The 27,537-nt window shown below is 45.2% G+C and overlaps 3 protein-coding genes and 1 long non-coding RNA gene across 8 annotated transcripts in view; 2 read left to right on the top strand and 2 right to left on the bottom strand.

Annotated features, from left to right (window-relative positions):
* Positions 1-5,422, bottom strand: part of si:ch211-26b3.4 (connector enhancer of kinase suppressor of ras 2) — a 57,271-nt gene extending 51,849 nt beyond the window's left edge. For all 4 annotated transcript variants that reach the window (XM_068714344.1, XM_068714346.1, XM_068714347.1 and 1 more), the window contains exon 1: positions 5,035-5,422. In XM_068714344.1, coding sequence (XP_068570445.1) covers positions 5,035-5,098 — 64 coding nt within the window. In that variant the 5' untranslated portion in view covers positions 5,099-5,422. The remainder of the gene's footprint in view (positions 1-5,034) is intronic.
* An 849-nt stretch (positions 5,423-6,271) lies between these two features.
* LOC137875269 (uncharacterized) lies at positions 6,272-8,010 on the bottom strand. Its single transcript, XR_011103393.1, has 2 exons — positions 7,711-8,010; positions 6,272-7,309 (listed from the first exon to the last, which is right to left on the bottom strand). It is a non-coding gene; the product is annotated as an uncharacterized lncRNA (long non-coding RNA).
* hdx (highly divergent homeobox) lies at positions 7,278-13,822 on the top strand. Of its 2 annotated transcripts, none has more exons than XM_068714342.1 (11): positions 7,278-7,436; positions 8,797-8,958; positions 9,314-9,460; positions 9,694-10,866; positions 10,952-11,008; positions 11,164-11,310; positions 11,888-12,086; positions 12,176-12,255; positions 12,882-12,989; positions 13,087-13,209; positions 13,312-13,822. In XM_068714342.1, the coding sequence occupies exons 2-11, from the start codon at positions 8,893-8,895 to the stop codon at positions 13,573-13,575; spliced, it is 2,364 nt and encodes a 787-aa protein (XP_068570443.1). In that variant the 5' UTR covers positions 7,278-7,436; positions 8,797-8,892; the 3' UTR covers positions 13,576-13,822. The 2 variants fall into 2 exon arrangements, with proteins under 2 accessions (XP_068570443.1, XP_068570444.1); XM_068714343.1 differs by lacking the exon at positions 7,278-7,436 and adding an exon at positions 8,009-8,056.
* Positions 13,823-14,695: 873 nt separating this feature from the next.
* The window catches only part of rps6kal (ribosomal protein S6 kinase a, like), a 14,214-nt gene continuing 1,372 nt past the window's right edge, over positions 14,696-27,537 (top strand). Inside the window, exons 1-21 of the mRNA XM_068714341.1 lie at positions 14,696-15,021; positions 17,584-17,643; positions 17,738-17,854; positions 17,951-18,032; positions 18,144-18,224; positions 18,540-18,619; positions 19,312-19,418; positions 20,013-20,050; positions 20,329-20,471; positions 20,559-20,629; positions 20,749-20,837; positions 21,046-21,110; positions 21,654-21,756; positions 21,924-22,048; positions 22,742-22,864; positions 23,465-23,554; positions 23,711-23,869; positions 23,967-24,128; positions 24,328-24,404; positions 24,658-24,775; positions 25,156-25,296. Of these exons, the coding sequence (XP_068570442.1) occupies positions 14,995-15,021; positions 17,584-17,643; positions 17,738-17,854; positions 17,951-18,032; positions 18,144-18,224; positions 18,540-18,619; positions 19,312-19,418; positions 20,013-20,050; positions 20,329-20,471; positions 20,559-20,629; positions 20,749-20,837; positions 21,046-21,110; positions 21,654-21,756; positions 21,924-22,048; positions 22,742-22,864; positions 23,465-23,554; positions 23,711-23,869; positions 23,967-24,128; positions 24,328-24,404; positions 24,658-24,775; positions 25,156-25,296 (2,058 nt within the window). The 5' untranslated portion in view covers positions 14,696-14,994. The remainder of the gene's footprint in view (positions 15,022-17,583; positions 17,644-17,737; positions 17,855-17,950; positions 18,033-18,143; positions 18,225-18,539; positions 18,620-19,311; positions 19,419-20,012; positions 20,051-20,328; positions 20,472-20,558; positions 20,630-20,748; positions 20,838-21,045; positions 21,111-21,653; positions 21,757-21,923; positions 22,049-22,741; positions 22,865-23,464; positions 23,555-23,710; positions 23,870-23,966; positions 24,129-24,327; positions 24,405-24,657; positions 24,776-25,155; positions 25,297-27,537) is intronic.

The raw sequence follows: 27,537 nt of genomic DNA, 5'->3' as shown, positions 1-27,537 counted from the left end.
ACACACAGGCCCCTCTGTCCGAGCGCCCGGATAGAGCGGGTGCTTTGATATGATGCCCACTGCATCCTCCCATTCTCTGCACCGCTCTTCCACCGCCTCTGTGCCCCCCCCCCCCCTTTCTCCGTCATGCCCACCCTTCCCCTTGCACAGTCCCTCGGTTCCTCCCCCATCTTAGGCTCCTCAGCCTTTCTTTCATTTTGCTTCGCACATCCCCATTTCTGAATGTGTGTCCCTGCTCTCTCTTTCTCTGCTCAGGGCCATAAAACAGGAGAGGAAGCTTGTGTGTGTGTGTGTGTGTGTGTGTGTGTGTGTGTGTGTGTGTGTGTGTGTGTGTGTGTGTGTGTGTGTGTGGAGTGTGGCATGTATATTCACATCACTATGCGTAAGTGTTCAAGGCATCCAGGATGTAGATGTTGGGCATCTACGTGCGTTGCTGGATCCCCCATCTTATGACATGTGCTGTGACTCCGACACGATCAGATCTGGTTTCCATGACTACGGATGCCCCACTTAAAACCGCTGCTCCAGAGTTTGTGGAGTCTATGCATGCATGTCAGTGCCCACACACATACATACACGTATACCATATATTCCAGTGAGCATGTGCATTCCTTTGAGCGCCTGTATATGTGCATCCATATGCAGCATCTCTGCATTTCTTTTTGTGTGTGAAAATCGACGACTGGAGGAGTGTCCTCTATTTGTGTGTTTGCATGCGTGTGTGTGTGTGTGTGTGTGTGTGTGTGTGTGTGTGTGTGTGTGTGTGTGTGTGTGTGTGTGTGTGTGTGTGTGTGTTTGCATGCGTGTGTGTGTGTGTGTGTGTGTGTGTGTGTGTGTGTGTGTGTGTGTCCTAATAAGGCACGCTTTTTAATCTTTAATGCAGCTGAAACTACAACAAGCACACAGTCGGAGCCAGGGGAAGCGTGTTTTCCAACACAGACTTCTTCACCATGTCAGCGGGAGACTAAATTACACAGTATGGAATGGTAGTAAACATGCACCCCCCCCCCCCTTCCCCCCACCCCTTTGGACACTCAAAGGGCCAAATAACATCAAGAGGATTCCTTAAACAGAGGAGCAAAACATGTCGTACCCCCCCGCTACGTTGACTTCCATCTAAATTCATACATCTCAGTCATTCTGCGCTGGCTGAAATGTCACACGTCACCTTTATTTTTAGATTTTATTTTTGGGTTCCAATACATCGGCACGCAAAGAGGAAAAGAGGGATCACTGCAGGAAAAGTGGGCTGCCGTGTTCATTTTCCCGTCACATGCACGCATCAGCGGGCTGCCGGTACCGTGCGCGCGCTGAAGGCACAGGGTGATCTGATAAGGTGCACGCAGCACCGAGAGGATGAGGAGAAGTCCGGTTTATTTATTTTTTCTTTGTTGCCTAACACGTTAAAGCACAGATCTCTACGCGTCATTCATTTACAAATCAGTTGCGTCTGCACACACACCCCTGTAGATGCATACCCCCTCACACACACACACACACACACACACACACACACACATAGAGGAAACTCCTCCAGTGTGGGTGTTCAAATCAAAACAAACGCTGATGAGTCATCTTTCTGTGAGGCTCACCAGTGTTCTGCTGCTGGAGGAGTCCTTCTCTGAGAGACACGATAAACCGCTGCTCGGCCCGGTGGAGAGAGCTGTGTCAGGTTTCTCCATAGGATCGCAGAGTATCCCGTCTCATATTCTTTCATATGACAGGAGTGAACCACGAGACCTGGATAAAGCTTCTCTTCTTTCTTTTTTTTACCTTTTCCTCTGTGCAGGGGAAGGATGGAGTCTTAAAAAGTGTCCATGGTGTCCATCTGATGACAGCTGGTCACAGAACTTGGTAATTACTTTACAATTCAAACTATCTCTTATGACCCCACAAGGCCAACTATAAATGCAAATGTTCTTTTTCAAAGGTGGAAGGGTCCATATGAGGGAAAGCCTCACTGACAAGGGAAGACACGTATTTATGTAAGGCCTGTGCTTAAGTAGAATTTTGAGGAATTTGTGCTGAGTTTAAGTATTATTTATTTATTCACATGACTTATTTCTTCTACTCCATTACATTTTATAGAAATATATTTATTTTATCTTACTCCAGAACATTTGTCTGACAGCTAGTTACTTTGCAGACCAATATTTTACATACAAACCTGTAATTATCTTGTAAAACATAATTTCATAGATTTAACTTCATTAGATACTAGTAATGCATCAGTAATATTACATATACATATATATATATATATATATATATATATATATATATATACGTATATATATATACATATATATTTGAGGCATGTCAGTACGTTCTTTTGATGTTAGTCTATTTTGTAAAATGCAGGACTTTTAATTGTAATTGAGAATTTTTGGGTGTGTGGTTTTTTAGTACACTGACCAACATCAAGAAAAACATGCTAAGATACGTACTCTTTTAAAGACGTGCATAACCTGTCCAGTCATGTACGAATATGGTAAAAGGGATTTTTCTGAAATGTTATCAAATTAAAAACAAGGAATGTTTAAGATCGGCCTGTGGCTACAATCTTTACAGATTAAAACAAATCATATACATAATGAAATGTTGGTATTGCTGCAAATATCTTACAAACAACTCATCTGCAATGTTTGAAGAAGATTTCCACTGGATAACTTTAATTTCATTAAAGCATTTCCCGCCCTCAAGCTAGTGAAAAACTGTGAAAAGATTCTTACTTTCTGTACGTTATATTCATGATATTTTGAGTTTTTGTTGGTACACACAATTCAGGGGCCCCTCTCATGGTTGATCCCCAGTTTAGGTCCTGCTGGGGACCTTTGTTGCATCTCTATACTGGTGCTGCATAGTGGAGGCATTAAATGCCCCCCAAAATAACAAGACTATAATAAAAATAGTACACACAATTCAGCTACAGCTGCTTTGTTGCTATAATCAGAGACAATAAGGCTTAGTATCTCACGATGGATTGAAAAAGCGAGGACCATGATGACCCCCCCTCTCCACAGAGAAACAATCAGCACCCATGCATCTTATACCTGTGTTCAGTTATTTTCCTCTCTTGTGGAAAGCAAGAGATGTCACTACAGTGCTTCTTAAGGAAGGTCTCAATGTCACTACTCCCTAAAGATGGCACAAGACTACTTCGAACAGCGTGGGAGAGTGAAGCCCCTGTAAGCATTAATACTATAGCCTTTCGCCTTTTGCTTTATTCAGAAGAAAATAAGATCTGAGCATAAGCCTGCCACTGAGGCCCCACAGGACAAATAAAAAGGAGGGGGCTTCACAGGAACAGGGACAACACTGGGAGACGTTGGCGAAACGTCGTTGTTGAAAATAGGACTCTGAGCCCTGGCTCTTCATGTGGAAGAGGCCGGGAGACGCATGCGAAGGAGACACGAGCGGAGCTGTAACAAGATGAAACAATCTTCCCTCAAGACTTTCAGTGCAAGTGTGTACAATTTTCTTCGTCCTTACGTTGCAGATGACAAACCTAAACAGGCTGTTTCAGTGCACCGGAGCATGTGTGGCAAATAATGAATTAGGAATTCAGCTCGTAGGTCTCAACGCTTCCACTGTTGTGTTAAGCTTTAAGACACTTCTCTCTTCCTACTGTGTTGATTTCCTAGTGATCACAATTGTATTGAGCTTTCCATGTTGCAAACCTCTAACCACATTTGGCCTGTTACTAATCTAATCTAAAATCAAATTTCAACTCTCTAAATGAACGGTGAGGGAGCAAAGCCTGCCCAGGATCAGAGGATGAAGCCGTAACTCCACACTGGCTGCTCACAGAGCGGGAGCATCATCGTAATCACTCAACGTATCGCATCCTAAACACTCCCTGGGCCGCGTCCCCCGAGGGTCTGACAACCACCTTGACTCCTAATCTCAGACATCAGTGCTTTACCATAATGAAAAGGGGCCTATAGTCTGCAAACACAATATGGAGTTTGAAGAAAATCCATAGCTACTAAAAGTGGTGACTCCATATGTGTGTGTGTGTGTGTGAGGAATACAATCACGAGTGTCTATAGGAGCGTTACATTGTTGCTTTGAGTCATCACACAGAAGTGATTAAGTCATCCTCAGGAGTAAAGGGATTGCGGCCCCCCCATGTCCATTGTCTGTCAATAGGCCTACCACAGTTTCTGTCACAGCTCTGTGTCTGACCAGAGTGTGTGAGAACGGCTCCTACCACACACACACACACACACACACACACACACACACACACACACACACACACACATGCATGATTAGTGATTACTCATTCATACTGGCTGTTTGAAAGGACGTATCTCGTGCCAGAAAAAGCGAGCAAACAGGGGGAAAAAAAAAAAAGAAAAAAAAAAGAAGAAGCGAGTGTGTTCGGCGCGGTGGCCTTATATGGTAGGAGGCATTGCGCTGTCCACGGTGCTGAATCCGACTGTACGGCTGGCATAGGTGGTGGTGGTGTTGGGGGGGCGATGGGAGGGCGGGGGGGGGGGGGCGCATGCAGCTAACTACATTAATCAAACACATGCGCACGCTCACACGCAATCACACACATACATACAGCGGGAGGGGGTTATGGGCTCAGAGCATGTGGCAGTGAGTGAAGGGGCAGATGACATACGTTCCACATTCATTGATGGGAGCTCTGCTGCTGCTGATGATGGAGTCAGCACAGCAGCAGCAGCAGCAGCAGCAGCCCATAGGCTTGGCTTGCGCTCTCAAGCAAGCGAGATGACAGAATGCTGAGGCTCCACTCCCTGCTTCTTTTGGGGGGGACATCTATTTCACCGCACCGGCCCAACAAACGCATTCCCTCTACATACTTTAGTGACTTTAAATCAGAGGCTAAACGCGCACGTCAGCCTGCAGGTTTCGGATGAGAAGGAGAACACACATGCACAGAGTGTGGCCCTCCGCTGCTCACCCACCACCACCACCACCACCACCACCATCATCCTCATTCTCACCACGGGCAGCACGAACATCACCCAGCCTGATGCAAATGAAGGGATCCACATTTACCTTTCATCCAGTCCAGCACTTGCTTTGGTGTCCATTTACTTATAGGTTCCATAACCAAAGCCATGGTGTCACAGTCTCTCCGAGATGAACGGCGCAGGACTCAATGCGGGCGACATAAAAAAAGGAAACTTGTCAGTCACATCTGGAATGACACGGCGGTGGGCGAATCTGAGGGAAAAGAGAGGTTTGTCAATTTTATTCTCTCCATCAGAGCATGGCCGCCTGCAGAAACGGTGAACGGGATGCGGTGGTGCAATCCACGCGCACACACGGAGACACGCACACACGCGCTCTCTCTCTCTCCCTCTCTCTCTCTCTCTCTCTCTCTCTCTCTCCTTTACCCTCCCTCCTTCTCGTTCCCTCACTCTCTCTCTCTCGCTCGCTCGTGCCTTCCCGCCAGCAGCCCGCGCGCTGTGAGAAGTGGATTCGGTGGGCGCGAGGGGATGGAGCGAGCCCTCCCCCTTCTCCTCTCCTCCCGCCCGCCTCGCTGCAGCATCACAAGGGCCACCACTCATAACACGGACCAGGGAATGGTGCAACGCACACCATATAGGGAGGATCTCTCTCTCTGCCCCCCCCCCCCCCCCATACCTTACACATGCATAGAGAGAGCAATAAAGGCTGTACAAAAATAACCTAAGCAACCCTTAATGAAATACATGGTAAAAACGCCATAATAGCGCAGTAGGGTATTTTTTATTAACACAGACATAGCATAAGTATACATGACATATTACAGAAATGACACGTTTTCATGATTTGTATTTTCACAAATTCAAATTTCACAAATAATTCGTGTCATCATTAGCGTGAAACATCTTTGTTGTCTGCACGTTATGTGTGGTAGTCACATCACAAGGCAAGGCAGTGCTTATTTGTCAGCTGTTTTCTTTTTTTTCTAAGTTCACCACAATCTGTGGATGAGGAAATCAGCATCAGTTGTCAGGCGCTGCTGCCCGGTGCAGGACCTCCGCTGTGAGAAACAGCGCCCCCTGCTGCGCACCTGGGACACAGGTGACGTCATGGATTAAAGCAGCATCCCCTCCAAACACACACACACACACACACACACACACACACACACACACACACACAACACCACCACGTCCACCCAAATAAGGCTCACTTTATACATATAGGAATATGGAGAAAGTAGCAGGAGGTAGGATAGACAGATGGATAGATACACACACACACACAGCATACATTAGGAACAGATCACAAAACACAATGATCATACTGTAGAATAACTTACTTTATTTCTGTTATACGTAACCGACAAACAAAACAAACAAGTTTCAAAGTGCAGATATGCCACGTAGCTCTATACAAACCATCAAACAGATTGGGATGCTCTACAAAGTAACAATAATGTCTGGTGGAGTCTTTCAAATGAAAATGCATGGCACTCAGCGGCTGTGTTTATGTTTTTGGCAAGGTACCTCTAAAGGGGCAATGTTCATTTCGACCTGGTTCAAAGGACAGCACATTTATTGCACCATTTGCCTAATGGCTCGGATTGCTGTGGCCAAATTCTTCATACATGCTCTGTGTCCTACTGCCATGTCTCGCTCCCTGATACATATTGTTAGCCGTACTGCAGCAGAAATACTAATAAGCTATTAGACTGTAATAAGCCATATTTCTGACGGTGCAGTATTTCCTAGGATGATTCCTAGATGTGAAGGGAGAGATTTTGTAGCTAAATACAACATCTGTGATACTGTGTCTCTTACAGTCGTGATACAATTCATTGCACAACTAGTTCAGTATTGCCAAAGCAGTTTGTAGAAGGTTTACAATGCAAGTATATCTGAATGTAAATGTAAAAAAATGCAGATTTGAACATTCAACAAACATTTTGAAATAGAAAAAAGCATCAATAATGCACAAACTTTTCATGTCAATAATAATAATTGATTTTTAACAAAAACAACATTTGCTATCTTGATCACAAAGTGGCATAAGTATGTATCCCGCAGGGCAAACAGTATTTAAACATGTTCTGTTGGCAACATTTACAGCACCTACTGTACATTCAAGCACAGTTTCAGTGACAGACTAAACTAAAGAAACACTTCAAAGGATACTTTGACATGCTGATGAGGACACAGTCCCATTCCCCATCCAAAGTTTCGGCTGCTTCCATGTCTGTGACCTCCTCCTCCTCCAGCAGCCCACTGAACAAAGTCAATGGTGGGCGGGACCACGGCGCTCAGTTTTCAGCCCTTTCCGAATGTCACAGCGATGATCTTGAGCTCCCATTGGCTCATGTCTGCGAACACGTCACAATCATGATTAGAATTGATGATCGGACGTTCTGATTTCATTGTCTAGCAAAGGGGACTGGTGAAGAAATCTGCTGAATTGGAACCGCTCGTCTGATTTTGACATAAAATATGGTAAGTGGGAGAGTGACTTCACTTTTCGCTTCGGGGTGAAAAAAAACCCGACTCGTTTTCGTTCGTGTCCGCCCGAAGCCTGGGGTCAGCGCGAGCGACTATGCCAGGGGTCGGGAAATCACAGATTTGAAGGAAAAGTTTAGCTGCAGCTATCCACGGGGGGAGAGCTAATGCTAATGCTAGCATAGCGTTTGGCTGGCTCAGATATGGCCGCTCGGGCCTGCAAGCTAACGCGAGCTGTTTTGAGTGGCCATTGTGCTGATGCGGCGCTTACCCCCGGTTTGTTTACCGTCTGGCTCGCTGTCGTAAAAGTTATGGCATGCGTCTCCTTTGCGGGATATTGTGTGACTGAGTCCCCGGGCTGTTGCCTCGGCGGTGTGCTAATCGGATGTGCCCACAATTTGTTCGCTAATTCTCTCTCCGTAATGTTTCCATATTGGCTGTGGCCATGCGCAGTCAGCCTGCCAAAATAAACCCGCTGGACGCTTATTGGTCGCACAACATTCCCGTATGTGACATATTTCTGTCTTCCTCAGAAAACGTCGAACGGCTGCGTTCCAAACGGAGCAGTCAGAGTGTTTCTGAGGTTACTTTAGGCTGTTTCCTCTCTCTCTATCTCAGTGAGTGTACACACACAACACACGCGTTGGCTTTGAAACTCGTCCCACCGGATCTCATCTCAATAATAGTTCTGTGTGTGTGGCACATTGAAAAGATAGCTAGATGAGTCATAACTGAAGTCAACTGTCACTGTTTCTCAATTATTTTTTTTTTATTATTATTTTTAAGGTTTAACCACTAAAACTAGATTATGTTTGTTAGATTACTTTAAAAAAATGACATCTGGAGCTGGATTTCTTTTAACTTGAGCGTGCTTATGATACATGATCAAGTTGGGGGGTTTTGCCAAAAGGTCAACAATAACTTGCAATTTATACGTGCGTAATTGTAACTCCGTAGCTTGTGCATCTAAATGGTTTTCAGTTGATGAATAGATCAACGTTTTGCTGGGGACAACACAGGCTATTAGCTTGATTGATCGTGCTATTGATGCTACACAGTGGCTTGTCACAGCCTATTATGCTTTGACAGGCAGCGTGTTGTGTATTAAACAGCTTCACAATGCTTGCTGTAACTTTTCTTCAAAATGTTGTAATATATCATATAGCAAAGTGTTGACTGGTTGTCTACCGTTTGATGAAACTGATCCGTGCACATCTACCAGGAAATAAAACTAGCCTTTTGTTGTTATTGAAAGGCGACAGAAGCATGCTCACGGAGAGAGTTGTCATTACTCTGTCATACTCTTTTTTTATTTACACTCTTAAGCATAGCGTTGTCTGTGTTGCTTTCTCCTCAGCCTCATTACCCAGCGGTGTGCCAGGTTCACTGAGACACGATGAGTGCAACCGAACCTGTGCTGGTCTAGAAATATGGAGGATTTGCTGTGATCTGCATGGCTGCCCCGTTCCCCTCCAGTGGCAGAATGGATGCATGGGCACAGAGGCGCGGCCTGCAGACTGTGAGTATATCCAGAGTTGTATTCCAATGTGAGCCAGAAAACAAAAGAAAAAGAAAACATGGCTTGAAATCATGACAAATTTAAAAAAAAGCACAGGGACCGCTGCTGCAGTTGTAATCTTGAGACTGTGACATTGTCATGGGGGTAGAACTATGTAATAGTTGATGCATTTGCTAAATTAGTGTTTAATATGAGATGTTGCGATATTTAGAATAAAATTGGCTGCAAAAACCTTCCTATTACATCCCATTACGTGTCATGAAGTTGTAAGTTCACACTAAATGCTTTATCTCTTTGACCTAATCATCTACCACAATCCGCCCGTGAGTTCTTTATCTCTGTCATTGTCTCTCAGATGAACCTGCGGTCGGTGTTTACGACTGAACAGCAGAGGATCCTGGAGCGTTACTATGATAACGGGATGACCAATCAGAGCAAGGCCTGCTTCCAGCTAATACTGCAGTGTGCTCAGGAGGCCAAGCTGGACTTCAGCGTGGTCCGGGTAGGCCCATAAAAGTGTGCTCGTGTGTTTGTGTGAATGAGCAAAAGGGAAGCACAACTCTGCCCTATGATTTGTGGCGCACCGTTGAATTGAGTAATTGTGAGTGAGTCTCTTCCCTCTGAGTTCTTCATCTAATGCAGAGTCATAAATTCTTATCCTCACTTTCCTGTAGCGACTTTCAGAACGTTTCGTTAAGTGACATTACTGAGCTGATTGCTCTTCTTCCCCCGCAGACATGGGTTGGCAACAAAAGACGTAAGCTGGCCTCCAAGGTGGAGCAGAACGGAGGCATGTCTCATTCCTTATCCAGTCACGGACTCGCTGGGGGATTACTCTCCAATCACTCGTTAGCCGGAGGTCCGCTGTCCAATCACGGCCTGGTGGCAGGGCCACTGCTTCCCGCTGACCTGGCTGCGGCGCGGAACATCCAGAACCGTGTACACCTCCTCCCCCCATCCTCGTCCTTCCCCTCTTTCTCGTCGACATCTTCCTCCCCCTCCTCTTCCTCTCCCCACAGCAGCGGAAGCAACAACAACAACAACAATGACGTCATACTGACCGGGATTTACTCCGTCCCTCGCTCCCGACCGAGACCCCCGGTGACCCCATCTCAGTCAGACTCTGAGCCCTCGGCACACACGTCCTCGTCTCTGTTCAGCCGGGCCCTGCAGAGCAGGAGCAGCTCCGCCTCCTCACCCCTCCACTCCAAGCTGGTCTCGCTCTCTCAAAACCTCCCACCCCTCACATCTGCCTCAGGGCCTTTAGTCTACACTGCAGTCAGGAAGGGAGCGTTATCCCTCGGGGAGGCAGGGGTAAGTGCAGGAGCAGGGGTAGTACCTCACAGCTGGACTAGGCAGTGCGGTACAGCGCAAACTTGGTCCTCTTCCTCACAGCCCCAAACTCAGCCTCAGCCTAGACCTCACTCCAACCCTCAACCTCAACCACCCGCCCCTCAGAAGATGCGGGTCTCCCTCCCGGTGCAAAGCTCTGGTCCCTCCTCCGAACAGACACCTCGTATCCAGCAGGTCTTCACCTTGTCAGAAGGAAGCGAGGTGGAGGGACTTAGAGTCTCCCCCCCTCGCTCGAGTCATGAGTCTACCCGAAGAAGCCAGGAGGCGCCCCATCCCCGGGACGCCAGTCAGAACTTCTCCATCGCCATGGAAACCGGCGATGAAGAAGATGAGTGGCAGAGGGAAGAGGAGCTGGCAAACATGGCCGCCCAGACACACCTCCACAGGGAGCAGACGTCAACCAGCCCAATCGGGGCGGAAGTGTCTGCGGCGAGGGGAGGCCACACGCCGCCTATGGCGAGACCCAGACCCGCACTGCTTCACGGCAACACAACTGTTCAGGGCAGCTACTCCGTCACAGCACAGACCTCACTGACAGGGGAATCCGGCTCACAGGTAGGACAGGTTCTAGCGCTGTTGCCCCTTTCCTTCAAAGTGAATCCAAAGACTTGAACCTGACTGTGTGTGTCTCTGTGTGCAGACTTCACTCGGTGTGTCTGCCGGGCCCTGGGTTATCAGCAACTCCAGAAAGAGAACAGTCAGTACTTTGTTTTTGTCACTTTAAACACAAAAAATATATATATTTAAAGGTACCAGGTGCACTGCATGGTTATTACACACTTACACTGACACAGTCTGCTTACCGTCAGCGTGAAACTTCTGTAGTTAAAAGCAGCTGCTTTGTGTTTTCAGCTGCAGGATCGCACCCAGTTCAGCGACGGGGATCTCATCCAACTGAAGCGCTACTGGGACCGAGGCATGACCAGCCTGGGCTCCGTCTGCAGGGAAAAGATCACCGCTGCAGCCAACCAACTCAATGTAGACACTGAAATAGTCAAGGTAGCCAACTCCACGTGGTTAAAGAATTACTTTTGTATTTAACAAATACAGAGAAATCTAGAAACGTATGCCCCCCCTCTGGCATATCATGTCTGCGGTGTCCAGCCACTCGTCAATGACATTTAGTGAAAACACGACCATTTGACTGAACTTTAGAGAGCTGAAGTAAAACAGGAAAGAGCAACTTTTCTAGGTCACTTACTTGCTCAAAGTTGTGAAAAAGTCACACAGTTATATATCAGGACCACCGTAGGAATGCTGATGGACTAAATATAGTCTCTCAGTCCTGACACACACATGACCCGCTGCCATCTCACTTACTGGGATATTTATTGCAAGGAAGGAGAAACAGTACACCACCATCAGGATGATATTAAAATCACTGCAATAATTAAACAGCTTGATATTGATTTAGTTGAGGCTCTATATTTATTTTGCGTACAGACTATTTTCCTGACTTAACCATCATTCATCACACTTTATTTTGAAAAGCTTATTGGTGTCATTGAATTGTAGTCGAGCATTTTTTTGTTCGACGTCTGTGACACTTTCCGTGTTGTCTTATTCCAACCGGCAGACATGGATCAGTAACAGACGGAGGAAGTACCGTCTGATGGGTATTGAAATCCCTCCACCTAAAGGTGGGCCCGCTGTATTCTCCACCTCATCCCCAGGAAACGAATCTCCGAGGGCCCTCAGCCCCGACGACGTGGGGCTCAGAACACCCGAACTCGGAGATGACTTGAATGATGAGGGATCTGTCTGCCTGTCTGAAGGTGAGGCCGCTCACACAATGCACACACAAACACCGGAGTGTGCATATAAACCTTGTATCTCAGCATGCGCGCAATCTTCTTGCTTCTAGATGGCACGATCGGATCGCAGCATCGAGACGAAAAAGACGGGATAGATGTGTGCACTGCTACTCCACTGGTCAATAATGTGGTACGTCGTTATTACTTTGATATTACAGCACAGCCTCGTTAAATTTAGTCACTTAGGAACGGGCGCTGGTAGGGAGTGTTACTCAGATGTGATTGAATGGATCAGAGGTTGGTCACGCTACTCAAACATATAAGTTCATTTATTTGTTTGTAGCAACAAAACTACACCAGCTGTATGTCAGTGAGGCACATTTTCCCATCATGCCTGGTCACGGCAGACGTTTTAGTGCTTTAGCCCGAGCTAATTTAGCATAATCTTTACAGCACTGTTTAAGACAAAAAAAACAGTTGCCAATGTATTCTATTTTGTACTCAATCGTAAAGTTTGTTTCTTTGACAAAGCAAATCAAAGGTTGTCTAGATATGTAGCGCCTTTTTATGTTTTCGTCTTAGTTGAGTAGAAAGTCAACATGTACAAAGCCTCTTACATGACAAAAAACATGCAAATAAAACACAGATTCTGTGTGTAGCCTTGTATCACCTTTCATCCATGTGTTTTACATAATAATAATTTACATAATAATACAGTAAATTACAGAAACAGAACATAGGGAATAAAACCCATAGCAGATAATAGTCATCGCAAGACTCTCATCTTGAGCTAATCTCTGTGTCTATTTTTAACAGAAGATCGAAGTAATTGATGAGGACGAGGAAGACGAATATGGAGACGATGAAGATGGTGACTTAGTGGCTTCAGACCTGGAGCAAATGCAGAGCCTGCTGGAATTCAAGGTGAAGACAAACACAAGGCTGTGACAGAAATGTAATACAAGACGCTAAATAAAAAGCTCTTTAAACAACTCCTTGTATTTTGCTTTGAACGTTTCAGCACGAGGAAGTGCAGTTCCTAGAGATTGAGCTAGAGAACCAAAAACAAAAGTACGACGAGCTCGTAAGCTTCACCAAGAGCCTGCTCAGCGCCGTGAGGAGCAATGACCTGGAGAGACAGCAGGTACGTTCACCGTCACGTTCACGCGCCGACACCTTGAAGCGAAGTGCCTCCCCCGTCGGTAGATGTTTCTCACCTGAGGCCTGCTGTCGTTTGTGTGTTTAGGAACTCGTGGCCAGTCTACCTCAGCCTTCAGACCAGGACTGGGACATGACGGAGGAGAGAGGAACGCAGCCCGTTGACGTGTCGGCGGACGCGTGCTCCAACCACAACGGCTCCCCGATGGCCGGGGCTGAGACCCCGCCGGCCCCGGCAAACGAAGAAGTCCCGCTGGTCCCCGTGAACAAAGACGACACATCGACTGAAGTTACTGAGCCCTCTGCATCAGAGGAGCAGCCGCAGGAGGCGGCGGCTACTGAACAAAAGTGACTATGTCATGTACATCCGCTCACATAGACTCATACAGATGTTTCCATACTCCACGTAGAACCTGGTTTCGGAATATACGGTTTTACACACATTTACACGAACACTCTGGTAAACTCATGCTCCACGCCCAGTGCCTGTGGATTGACGCTTCACTACGACTGTTGGGCTGACAAATGCCTTTTTTACTGCATATCATCTGCCTTGCTCTGGACCGGTCCGGAGAGAACAATAAACAACCTCTAACTTATCCGTATGGCTGTTGTGTTTCACTTTTCTTATGTATCAAGCTTAGCAGATATAGAAAAGCACTACAAATGTTGTTAAAGCCCCAACTATAGAAAGAATAATGTTCATATTTTTTTTATTTTTTTGCAGTCATTAAACTAATCAAGCTATGGGACCGCCATGCAATTTGTCCAGATTCCTATCTTAAAAAAATTCAACCATGATTAATATAATAATAATAATAATATCTCCAATGGCACTGACTGGCTTGTTCTCATTTGGCAGGTGAAAGATTTGACCTTTGACAATATGCTCCAGTTCAACTTTAAGACTATGTCCATGGTGATCTATCTATTATATTTTGAACAAACCATCACTTTGTCTTGAGACGCTTTAGTAGTTGCCGAATTAGATTCACAATTGCGTTTTGAATTGTAAGTTGTGACCATAAACAAATAAAGACGTGTAGTGTATTACATTACCTCACCACACAAAGACTTCGTGCCTGTGGGTGAGCGAGACAGAGCTGGAGGGAAAGTGGATGAGCTTTAAGCCTCTTATTTCCACTTGGACTCGGGATGGACAGGCTTATGGAACGCTGGCTTTAAAAACATTCAACTTACACCCTTAAGATCGGAGGCTTAGATTTATGGCTCACCACAAGAGGTGTCTGTTGTGCCCCCTAATTTTACTCTGCGTCAGCCATAAACTAAACTCCTTTGTGACTATTTCAGTCGCAAGCAAATGGTCCATCGCCCGGATGCATGTGTTTCACACGCATCATGTCACACAGCATCAAGTCCCCCCACGCCACCACGTCCTCTCTCCCGCCTCTCTATCTCCAGATCCGTCGCTTCGGTTTGGACGGGGGGAAATCCTTAACTGAATTGCGTCATAAATACGTCAATAAACTCTCATTCACTGACGACCAGGTACCTCGATAGCCGCCATATTCGCATCCATGGCAGGGTAGCGGTGCTCTCGGCAAGCGTATGGTCCAGTCATCAGCATCAACTATCCCCCCGCAGCGACCCCCCCACATCCCAATCCCGATAGCGGTCTGCTGCCACACGGCTTGGATCTGGTCTTCAAAGCAGAATAGCCGGACTTCCACGGAGGGGAAGACATGCAACGTGGAGCGGGGGTCTAGGTGGACTACGATGCCTTAGACCTCGAGAGGAAACCTGGCACAAGATGGAGGTAAACAGCGTTTGTAGTGAGGTGAGTTGACAAATGCGTGCGTTGAATACTCATTTACTTCACATTGTTTTGGTTTGTGCCATCCCGTTAAGTTAGCTTGCCCTGCTAGGCTGGGTAGAGCTTAAATTCGCGTCACGACATGCAGCGCACCGTGATGCATGCTAACACGCTAGCTAATGCTAACAGCTGGTTAGATGTTTATTGTTGTTGCCCCGTCCGGGTTTATTAGTTTGATAGCTGCCCGTCCGGGCTTTCGCAACCGCTCCTTGTTCCGTACATGTGACGGGCTCTCAATCGTGTGGCGCGTGACCTCCTCCTAGCTTTTGTTGTTATTTACACTTCTCAAGAGGAGTTTGCCTCCTAGCTAGCTTAGCGTATGTAGCGTTAGCATTTAGCTAGCCTGCTAGCTGACAGCTTGCAGGCATGAAACTTGGAGACAAGTTTTTAATTCACCCTCCACCGTCTTGTTGATGAAGAGCTGGTGAAGTGTTTCTATGTATCGATGGTACGGCTATAGAACATTTCAGCAACGTTTTATGTATTCAAAGTTTAACACTAGGAGGGTTAAATGTGGTCAGGCGTCTTCTCCAGTGAGGGCTGGCAGCAGCACAAGTGAATCAGTGATGCGGCTGTTAGCTTTAACTCTCCTTTTCTAATCTACGTAATAACTCATTTCATTTTTAAAGCTATTCATCAACACATAGTAGACGGTACATTAACGTGTATTAACTCCATAAGCAAAGTGAAATTGTGATTAAACATTCATATTCTGTCCACCAGGTTCATAACGACAGGAAACTCTTAAACCGTTGTATTAAATATGAGCTAACTCATCACCTTCAGATCTTTTTAGTGAAACCAATGATACCTTTCAAAGACTTTTCTCTAAATGCTGTTGTGACAACTGTGGAAAGGTTCAGTTCGCTTCTGTTTGGCCCCACGGTGAAGTGTCTTTTCGTGTGCAGCTAAACCATCCTGACATCCTAAACCTCTCCGTCTCTGGGATTCTTTGCAGTTTTTCACACCTACAGTCCAAACTGTCTGTGTGACTGCTGTGGCTGTTTGTAAAGCCAGCAGAAAAGCTATTGCAACATCCATTTCTGACCTAGTCCAGTCTTTGTTGAGCTAAACTGCCCCCCCCCCCCCCCCCCTTTCCTGTGTTTGGAAGACTTCTACCACAGCATTTTTAATCTTTTTGGCAAGCTGTTGAAGGAGCTCGTTTTATGTAGGTGGCATGGAAATATAGAATAATTCATAAATTGTTGTGCCCCAAATATTACTGTGTCTCAAAAAGTTTTTCATCTCTCGCCACAAGTAGGCACTTTAATCATGGTTTGAAAGCTATTAAGATAACAGAAGCACATAGTAAACAATAAGCGTATCCACTTTACTGGGCTACTGGTCATGCTGATTGTTCAAAGCACTTCTTATCAGTTCTGATTTTGAAGCTGATATGTAATCAAAGGATTGCGGTGACTGAAAGATGATATTGTGTATGGCTGTCGGGCATCTTTTCAAATGGCTGAAAAAGGCTCGCCCGGTGGTGCTGCAAGTGTAGGCTGCTCTCTGTTACAAGCCGCGATGAGCCACAGCCAAAGGTGGGAGTGAAAATGTATGTGTGAATTATGACACAAGATCTGCCCTGGCTTCAGAGATGCACCGAGGTTTACGTCTTGACATTTTTGTCCCTGCGACATCTCTTTGCTTTGAAGAGTACACTGTGACTGATTTTAAAAATAGTGTTTATGTGGATGACGTTATTCCATAGTGCCGTAGATATTGTAAAGTGGTTTTGCTGGCCTCTGTTCTGTGGATGTACGTGTGTGTATGTTGGTGGCTCCACCCACTGAGTGGGCTTGCGTAGCGCTATGACTCATCCCCCCTCTTCAGAGGCTTGATGGAATTCAACACACAAACACACTGGACTGAATACATCATGCAGGCTGAGCTTTGGCACAGAATTGAAATATGCAGACCTGGTTAACGTTACAGCGGTCAGTTTAATTGTCCGATTTACTTGCGGTTGCTGGATTATCTGACATTCCTTTGCTGACAATATCACAGTGAATGTCTATTTAAACCAACAGGCACAAATCAAGCTCTTTAATGTCCAACTGTGGTCTTTAAAAAAACAAGCATGTTGCCACCACCATCAGCCCGAAAGCCCTGAAAGAGCTAGACCCCAGTTTGTCCTGAAGAGGCTGAATGCTGGCTGCAGCCCCAGCAAACATCAGACTCTCAGAGCCAGTCAGACATGTTGTTTTTTGCCCTGGCTGGGGATTAAGCTAGAATGCTAATAATAAGGGGCTTTATAGGGACAGGATGAGCGCTGGACAGCTGGACGGGCTCAGGGTATGTACTCCATACTGTTTGACAACAACTAAGAGCGTGAGTTGCAAAAGTGAAAGCGCGCTGTTATTGCATGTGACTCACTGATTTCATCTGTTGAGTCCTCCGTCATACATGTGGGCGAGCGGCAGCTGCACTCATAGCCCTGCTCAGCTAAAAAAACAAGGATGAGCAAGCTTCGTGGAAGGTGCTCTGTGTTGCTGACTCTGATGAGATCTTTTTCTTTCGCTGCAGGTCAACGGACATGAGATCATGGACGAGCCCATGGAGGAGGGAGAGTCTTTCTCACACTGTGTAAGTAGCGGTGGTCTTGGCGAGCGCATAGGGTGACAGACCTGCAGCGCTTTTTATTGCGCGGCGGTCTCATACCGATACTGTTTTTGTGTAGGATGAAGAGACATATGAGGAGATTCCCATCACCCACCATGTGAAAGAAGGCTGCGAGAAAGCCGATCCATCTCAGTTTGAACTGCTCAAAGTCCTCGGCCAGGGCTCTTTCGGCAAGGTGAGGAAACAGAGCCGACAAATCAAATGTTTTCCATCGGTGCGGTCGCACTGGTGTTTTGTATCTTTCTTAATTTCTCCCCCTTTTTTTTCTCAGGTGTTTCTTGTCAGGAAGCTCTTGGGTCCAGATGCTGGTCAGTTATATGCAATGAAAGTTCTAAAAAAGGCATCTTTGAAAGGTAAAGCAACTTTGTTTTCGGTCCGGATCCACCCGAGTCGCCCAAAGCGTTGTGTCCTCAGTGGTGAATCTCTCTCCCTCACTGTCCCCCCCGTCTGTTTTCTCTCTACAGTCAGGGACAGAGTTCGCACTAAGATGGAAAGAGACATTTTAGTGGAAGTCAATCATCCCTTCATAGTGAAGTTGCACTACGGTAAGAGAAACTCTTATTTACAATAGTGCGAAGGCGATTATATATAATCATACAGATTACATCCCAGTACAGGTAGGGGTAAGGTATCTTCATGTTCCAGTCAGAAACATAATTTATCAGAATAGTTTGAGTTATAACACAGATATTGAACAGTAATTAATCCTGATTAGTCAAGTTTAGATTAGATTAGTGTTCAATAGACAGGATTGCCACAATACACATTAAAAACAATAATTTAAAAACAAAAGGATCAAGCTAATATCTACTTTTATTCTGTCAATATCATTCATTGACCTTGTCCCTTCTGTCTCCCAGCCTTTCAGACAGAAGGGAAACTGTATTTAATACTGGACTTTCTCAGGGGAGGGGATGTATTCACTCGCTTATCCAAAGAGGTAAGCTGACGTCGTGTTGCTTCATTACATCTCATTATATTTTAAGTTTATTTGGAACTGTTTCTGTCTGCAAAGAAAAGTACAGCTTGTCCTTGTCATTCTAGTAATGAATGTTCTTTTTTTGAGATCCCTAATGTTTTAAACATGTTTGTGAAAATCAGAACTACATACGCCACAATGTTATTCTAAAGACCCCGTGGAATTATTAAGCTGATGGAACAAGTGCAAATTTAGTATGCCAAAAAATTGTTTTTATTAATTGTATAAGAGCATACGCACGGCCAAGTCATTTGTCTCTCGTGTTTTCTGTTTGCTTTTTATTCAAATTGCAACTTTGCGGAAACACGAGTGCTTTTCCTGGAACCTTATTTCGCCTTGAGATTGTTGTTTGTCAGTTAGAGGCTCAAATCAGCCCTTTTCAAATGCCTTCGATGCGTGATTGTCCTCCAGATAGACCTTGTGTTGAAAGCGAGTCCCGGAGCCAAAGCGATAGCTGCCGGCAAATGTCAAATCAACAGCTCGCTGAGTCGTGTAACCTATTTGAAATGTTGATATTGTGACAATAATAACACTCTGTTTTCTCTGTTTGTGGTCACTGACACTTGATATTGAAGTTGTCTTTTTTTTTTCTTTGCTGCTGAATATCTCTTCTCTCCTTAGTTCAGAGAGTAAATTTGTCCAGTTCTTATCAGGTTATGTTTACAGAGGAAGATGTGAAATTCTACCTTGCAGAGCTGGCCCTGGCCCTCGACCACCTGCACAGCCTGGGCATAGTTTACAGAGATCTCAAGCCAGAGAAGTAAGAATCCTAGACTTCGCCTTCACTTTTGACCCCTCACACTCAAACCCCCCACTGTCGTCTTCCAACTTATTTTGGATTTTTGGCTTGAACATGTAAACTGTACGGCTCTGTCCGTCGTCACCTGCCAATTTCAGAAAGTTGATACATTTATCAGATATTACTGTGATTAACACATAACATTTTAAATGTTTCTATTTTTGTTTTTTTAACCGTACGGTTGTCATGTCCAATTCCGCTCCATTTTTACTTCCTCTTTGTCCGTATTTACTATAACGAAATAGTGGATGGCTGAACTGTGCAGTCCTCAAAGACCTAAAAGCAAAATGATTGTCTTGTGTCATAAAGAGGAAATGATGCTACAAGAGAATGTACATATGACCCATATGCTGTATGCATAAAAACACAGAAGCAGCATAAAGCGTTGAAAGGATTTCATACCAGATATAGTGAGGAAAAAAGTGACAAATTCAAGGAACATTTGTATGATTTCCCAACACCTCCAAGTGATTTTAAGGCATGTGATGACTGTAAAACATGCTGTAATGCTGTTTGAAGCTCACCTCCATGGGAAACCTGTTTCTTGTCTTTCAGCATCTTACTTGATGAAGCTGGACACATAAAGTTAACAGGTATGTTTTTGACTCAAAGCCTAATACCTAATTGTAAAAAGTTATTTTTAAATTCAAAAGAGTAATTTAAGTCTAATCTGGTTAATAGCCTGTAATTGCACTGTTTCATATTAAATGTGTCTTTACTGAGAATAGATTCACGACTCCTTTTTTGTCCTCAATATTTTATCTGTCTTTTGCCAACACCTAAAAGAATAAAAGCTCTGCCCGGTATAACGACTGGATGTGGCCGTCCGGTCGGCTGTGTGTCTCACCATTTTTGCTTTGCTGTCGCGCAGACTTTGGCTTGAGTAAAGAGTCAGTAGATGCTGATAAGAAGGCGTATTCCTTCTGTGGTACGGTGGAGTATATGGCCCCTGAGGTGGTCAACAGGAGAGGACACACACAGAGCGCAGACTGGTGGTCTCTTGGAGTGCTTATGGTACAGAAACAGACTCTTTCATTAATATTGACTGGGAAAAGAAAAGAAAAAAACCTGTTGATGATCTTCCCTTTTCTTTCATTGCAGTTTGAGATGCTAACGGGGACGTTACCGTTCCAAGGGAAAGACCGAAATGAGACCATGAACATGATTCTCAAGTGAGTCACTGGGCGCTGCATGATTGAGACACTCAAAGTTTTGTAAGAAATGATATAGCGTAGCTTATCTTTGTGTTCATATTCACCTGTCGCTCTCTGTTCTTCTCTGCCCCCTCCAGAGCGAAGTTGGGAATGCCCCAGTTCCTAAGTTTGGAAGCCCAGAGTTTGCTGAGAATGCTGTTTAAACGTAACCCTGCTAACAGGCTAGGTAAGGTGCACCAGTGACTGTGTAGACCTGTTGAAACTAAAGAAAATAACGTGTGTGTGTGTGTGTGTGTGTCGCTCCACACATTGCGCCACTCGCTTGAGCTTGTTAACATTTTGGCACCTGCTTAAATCACATGCTGAGAGGAAGAAAAAAATAAAATAAATGTGTGATCCTTTGTTAACTGAACCAGAGCGATCTGTGTCTTTAGGGGCCGGGCCCGACGGAGTGGAGGAGATCAAACGCCACGCTTTCTTTTCCACCATCGACTGGAATGTGAGCGCACACACACACACACACACACACACACACACACACACACACACACACACACACACACACACACACACACACACACACACACACACACACTTCTCATTTCTCACACATACACATGTAACTCTCCAGCTTCTGTTGAGGCTTCACACCTAACAAACGGTTGGCTTGGTGAGTTCTGGCCATCAGTCTTGGCCACGGTGTGTGTGTGTGTGTGTGTGTGTGTGTGTGTGTGTGTGTGTGTGTGTGTGTGTGTGTGTGTGTGTGTGTGTGTGTGTGTGTGTGTGTGTGTGTGTGTGTGTGTGTGTGTGTCTGGGCAGAGGGCCAGTTCTCACTGTGTGTGCGCTAATAGCGCTGCGTGAGTGTTTAAGAGCCTGCAGGATGCTATTGGCTGGACCGGGCTGTATAGAGAGGGATGGGAGTGGGTTAATCTGGGAAGGGGTCTCCTTGGCAAAACAGCCTGTGGTGGGGTTTAATTTCTAACATGTCATATGTGTGTTTTCTGCGTGTGTGTGTGCATTCATGTGATTGGATCACCTGCAGACACTGTACAGGAGAGAGCTCCAGCCCCCGTTCAAGCCTGCGGCAGGTAAACCAGATGACACGTTCTGCTTCGACCCAGAGTTCACCGCTAAAACGCCTAAAGGTAAATTCACACCCACGCACGCACGCGCTTCTCAGCTTAAACACAACAGCAACTCCTGCAGCCATGGAAACTGCAACTGAGCACTGACTACAAGAAATGGCTCCAAATTTTAGCAGGTGTATGTTCATATGACCATATGCATTATGAATTGTCTTTTGTACACACAGACTCCCCAGGTATCCCTCCCAGTGCTAACGCCCACCAGCTCTTCAAAGGCTTCAGTTTTGTTGCTCCAAACCCGATGGATGAGAACAAGAGCTCCCCGCTGCTCAGCATACTCCCTATAGTTCAGGTGAACACACAGCGTCTTTACTTTGCAAATGTCAACCCAATTTACACAGGTTAATTATGAGCATATACATGCATGAAGGCCACACGCAGGTATTGTTTTAGTCTTTAGCTTTAGTGTGACGCTCAGTCGGTGTACTTTAGCATTTTTAGTTGACAAAACTCTGTTGCATGCTCAACTTTTCTCGGGGTGCTTACACACTTAATTTCTTGCCCCTTTCGTGCTGCCTTCGCTCACAGTGTTCACTGCAAACTTAAATGTGGATTTGTGTACAATGAAGTCAAATTAGGGTGTGAATTTATTGACGTGATGGAAGAAATGAAACTCTGTCATGGTTCCACAGCAGAACGACACCACACACTCACACTTGTTGTCCTCCAAGCATTCTCATGTGATGTGTGAACAGGGAGCCAAACACAACAATGGTGGTAAATATGTGATGACAGTTTGACTGCTGAATACGTAATAACGTCACTGCTACAAGTTCCACTCTGGCATATTTGTGAACCGAAGAGTTGAAGCGAATGCCGTAGAGGAGGACACGACACCGGGTTCACCAGTCGTCACACGAAATGTTCAGACATGCCTCGTGAAGGACAGAAGCTACTGGTTCTACTGGAACACTTTGTGATTATTGTTCATTTATTCGGATGTTTAAAGAATGAAGTGTAACGGTTCAAGTCTTGTTTCCTCCAGATGCACGGGGGCTCGACCAAGTTCTCCGATCTTTACGAGCTGCAGGAGGACATAGGGGTCGGCTCCTACTCCATCTGTAAACGCTGTGTACACCGAGTCTCTGCCATGGATTATGCTGTGAAGGTAGTGAGCTTTTTCCTTTTTTTTAATCCACTAAGCGCTGCGCCACAGTTACTTCTGAGAGTTACCTGATGAAATCACACTTTGGTTGGCCACTGAGCAGCCTCACATAAGCAGTTGTCGGGGTTTAAGTCCTAGATTCAACCTGCTCCTACAGAATTAAACTGGTGACCTTTCAGTAAGCTCCTCCTCTAACCCTCGGGCCACCGATGTGTTGTGTGACAGCCTTTTTATAAAGGTTTTCTCGCATGGTCCGCACCTCTTGAGTACCTGTGTATGTTTTTATTGAAAAAAAGAACTAAACTCCACTTTTACAGCGATTTTAAGTAAATTAAATGACTGTAGTGTGAATTGTTGCTGTATTGCTGTCTGTAGAATGTGGGTTCATAAAAGCTTCTGAACCTCAAGACTGAAATTAAGTGGGCCTATTGTGGTTAGTGTCGCCATCAGAGCAGCAGAGGGCAGCAAAGCTGAAGCCACATTGCTGTTAGCTCAGCTAGTTAAGATTGCTAAATGCTCAAATTTCTTCTTTTTTTCCACTCAGTCAGTAGGCTCTCTAATTTGACTAACTGCTCATAGTTTCATTGTTTCCATGTGTCTCAGATTATAGACAAAAGTAAGAGGGACCCCTCTGAAGAGATCGAAATCCTGATGCGATACGGACAGCATCCCAACATCATCACTCTGAAAGACGTCAGTAACATTTGTGTGCGAGCATTTCACGACTTAACAGATTTTAGTTTGCCACCGTACTCACAGAGTGTGTGTGTGTGTGTGTGTGTGTGTGTGTGTGTGTGTGTGTGTGTGTGTGTGTGTGTGTGTGTGTGTGTGTGTGTGTGTGTGTGTCAGGTGTATGACGAGGGCAGGTATGTCTACCTGGTGACGGAGCTGATGAAGGGAGGGGAGCTGCTGGACAAGATCCTCAGGCAGAAGTTTTTCTCTGAGAGAGAGGCCAGTGCTGTGCTCTACACCATCACCAAGACTGTCGACTACCTCCACTGCCAAGGGGTAAGCGGACGACACACACACACACGCACACCAGAGCACAAGTGAGAATTCGGTATCTGCTCCTCTTAACGTTGTCCCTCTCCTCCCCTTTCCCCAGGTGGTGCACCGAGACCTGAAGCCCAGTAACATCCTATACATGGATGACTCGGGAAACCCCGACTCCATCCGGATCTGTGACTTTGGATTCGCCAAGCAGCTTCGGGGAGGCAACGGCCTGCTTCTCACCCCCTGTTACACCGCCAACTTTGTGGCGCCAGAGGTGAGAAACGACGGAGGAGAGAGCAAATGCTAGAGGGAATATAAGACTACCAGAAAGAGATGCTATATAGATGAGAGAGTATGAAGTGTGAGGGAAGAGCAGCTTCAAAGAAGAGTTCTTTTTTCTTTTTCTTTTTTTATATCCCCATTGTCAATATGAGTCCCTTAAGGTTTGCCTTTCTTTGTTTGGGTTGCTCCAGGTACTAATGCGGCAAGGTTATGATGCAGCCTGTGATATATGGAGCCTTGGAGTTCTACTGTATACCATGCTGGCAGGGTAAGACTGTACTCATAAAAAAAAAAAAAAAAACCTGTTGGATATTTTGTCTTAATGTGGGAGGGAATGATTAATAGTGAAGTGTCCAATTTTTTAACCAGTTTAATGCCTTTGCGTGTGCTGTGAATGTTATTATTTTCAAAACTTTTTTTTGTTTTAGTTTCACCACAATTTTAAACAGTTGTAGTCGTGATGCTTTTAATCCCCACAAAGCTGCAGTTTCCTTACGGCTTGTTTTTTAACCTCCTGTCAGGTACACGCCGTTTGCTAACGGGCCAAACGACACGCCGGAGGAGATTCTCCTCCGGATAGGATCCGGAAAGTTCTCTTTGACCGGTGGCAACTGGGATACGGTGTCGGACACCTCAAAGGTACACGATGAGGTGGTGCGTCTCTGATGCAAATTTGCATTGGTGCGGTAACGTTAAAGCATATTTTTCAAAGTCTCATATTAATGATTTTGTTTCCTCTCCTCATGTCTGTAAAGCACTTTGTTCAGTGGGAATGTGCTACAAAACCATAATTTGGCTGTTATATGTAGATTTGATCCTATTTGGATTCACTCTGTGATTGTGTGGAGTGATAAATCATGGCTCAAAGCTCTGTTGTAAAACAGACGAGTGTACATCAAAGAAAGCATATTTTTCTTACGTTTAAATGGCTGAGACGCAATGTGAGTTTATCGATCAATGGAAAAAAGAAAAAAAATCCCACTGTCTTTTTAAGACTGGATGTTCTCTGTGCGTTCCAGGACCTGCTGTCCCATATGCTCCATGTGGACCCTCACCAGCGATACACAGCAGAGCAGGTCCTGAAGCATTCCTGGATCACCTGCAGAGATACGCTACCACATTTCCAGCTCACACGCCATGACGCACCGCATCTCGTCAAGGTGGGTGCTGATTTTATCTATCTATCTATCTATCTATCTATCTATCTATCTATCTATCTATCTATCTATCTATCTATCTATCTATCTATCTATCTATATATATATATATATATATATATATATATATATATATATATATATATATATATATATATCTCGCTCTCCTCCCGATAAACAAACTTAAAGGCTAGTGGTCCACACCTCATCTATTACTAATGCCTCATCCAACAGAGCAGACATCCCTCTATCTTATCTAGACACTTATCCGGATCTGATGCTTCTTTCAAACAGAACTCATCAGGTCATATTTTTGACACGACGGGTTTGGGGCTCAAGTGGTTTGAGTCGGGAGAGCACTGTTGCTAGGCGACTGATAACAAACAAAAAAAAGGATGTTGCTTTGTTCACTTCTCAAAAACGGTGAATCTTTTTTTTTTTTTGCACTCCAACATTGACGTCAACTTGAGGAATGATGGGACGAATAGGATAAAGAAATGCCGCTCTTTCAGATGCAGCCCAAAGCCTGTGGTCATAGGTGAGGGTCTGAGCAAAGACCTACAGGAAATTGAGAGCGTCTCTTTGTGTCTCGGTTCTCTCTCTCTTTCCACCACTTTAATAACATCAAGCCTCACAGTCCTTTTGACCCTCAGCGAATGGCCTACAAATATTCCTTGGTGACAACATAGCTATAAATGTTTATCCATGTAATGCAACAGATAAGTTACAACTCATATAAATAGTTTTTCAGCCCTAAATGTTGTGCTTGAGCTCCAGAACACCTTTATTTCAACAAGATCTTGCAAAAGGATCTGAACCCCACGCTACAAGTCCCTGTGGAGGATTCATGCAGTGAACGACATGTTCCACCTCACATTTCTGAAGTCTGCTGACTGTGAGGGCCGGCAGTGTATGCCACTGTCATGACTATGGAGCGATTTGAATGCATGTTGTTGTGACATTGCACCATTAAGGGATGCTTCTGGTCAGCAACAGCGTTCAGATCTATTGATGTATTTCCAGCATCATTAACGCCCCGCCACCAGCAGGATGGACGGTTTGATAGATTCACGCCGGCCACATCAAATTTTACCTTTCTATGAGCACGATGGAGACCGTGCACAATTTTGGTGTTGCTGACTGTGGACTCGTCATCCTGCTCTTAGTCATAAAGCCCACTGCTGTCACAGATCTATTTTTTGCTCTGCTCCTCTCTTGCGCATGTGATTCAAGGTCTGATAAATAGTTTGTATTGAAAGGCCTCGCTGCACACCGCAGCCATCCTCCCGTGTAATTTGCGTAACTGCAAGCCTCTTTGTTGGCTTGAACAAGTCTCATCCTTGAATTCTCAATTTGGCATCTTCTCTGTCAGACTGGATGTTTCAGACTCGTTTCCATGAAATGTAGAGGCACACTGATGTGTGTACCCGAGGAAGTTGTGGTTGCACGAGCATGAGTCACTGTAGCTGGGTTTTTAAGATGAATACAGATGTTAAAAGCCCAGTGTTGGGTCTAAGTGCTGCTCCCATTTTGCACATTTTCAGATGACGATGCGTGTCGGATTCATCTCTGGATAAGTGGGCGGTACGAGATAAACAAATGTAGTGCAATACAACATTGAGTCAGCAAGATGGAAGACTGGCTCTGCTTCTTTTGTTGAGGGGATGTATACAGATGTTTTTCTAAATTAGCGGAGTTATCATCAGGCAGCAACCTCCGGTTTTAAAAAGTTAAGCCAATGTGGAGGTGCATTTAAACTTGCATTCTTTCTAATGGCCAGCGGGGGGCGACTCCTCTGGTTGCAAAAGAAGTTTGAGTCTATGACAAAATGGCTTTACTTCTCTCTTGATTTATTGCCTCAGTAAACATGAGTTTATGGTCTCAATCTCTAGTTTCAAGTCGTCTTCAATGCAGCATGATGTTCATTTAGGAAATTATGGTCCAATTAGAGTCAAATAGACCATAAAGCAGGGTAAGCTTTAGGGCGGGGCTACCTTGTGATTGACAGGTCGCTGCCACGGTGTTGTCCAGTCTGGGAGTTGTCCGTCTTTTCGTCTTACAACTTTGTGTGTTTTCAGTTCATGAAAGTCAACTATTACATTTTGGTTGCCTAAGATTCAGCGTTTGGTTGTCCACCCTCTCGTGTCACTTCCGGTTACAAAAAGCCAAGATGTCGACGGCCAAAATGACAAACTCAAGGCTTCAAAACGGCGATCCACAAATCAAAGGCTGACATCCGCTACG

Source organism: Cebidichthys violaceus, unplaced genomic scaffold (assembly GCF_023349555.1).
Source record: "Cebidichthys violaceus isolate CVI_PGR_0920_01 unplaced genomic scaffold, fCebVio1.0.p SCAF_2, whole genome shotgun sequence".
Taxonomy (NCBI): Eukaryota; Metazoa; Chordata; class Actinopteri; order Perciformes; family Stichaeidae; genus Cebidichthys; species Cebidichthys violaceus.
The sequence above is the reverse complement of the archived record's forward strand: the minus strand, read 5'-3'. Positions and strand labels throughout refer to the sequence as shown.

Bases quoted from the DNA above. Each gene is read 5' to 3' on its own strand.
- hdx (XM_068714342.1), top strand. From the start codon at position 8,893: ATGGCTGCCCCGTTCCCCTCCAGTGGCAGAATGGATGCATGGGCACAG. The intron at 12,256-12,881 runs GTACGTCGTTAT...TATTTTTAACAG, and splicing joins CTCCACTGGTCAATAATGTG to AAGATCGAAGTAATTGATGA. The intron at 13,210-13,311 runs GTACGTTCACCG...TTGTGTGTTTAG, and splicing joins ATGACCTGGAGAGACAGCAG to GAACTCGTGGCCAGTCTACC.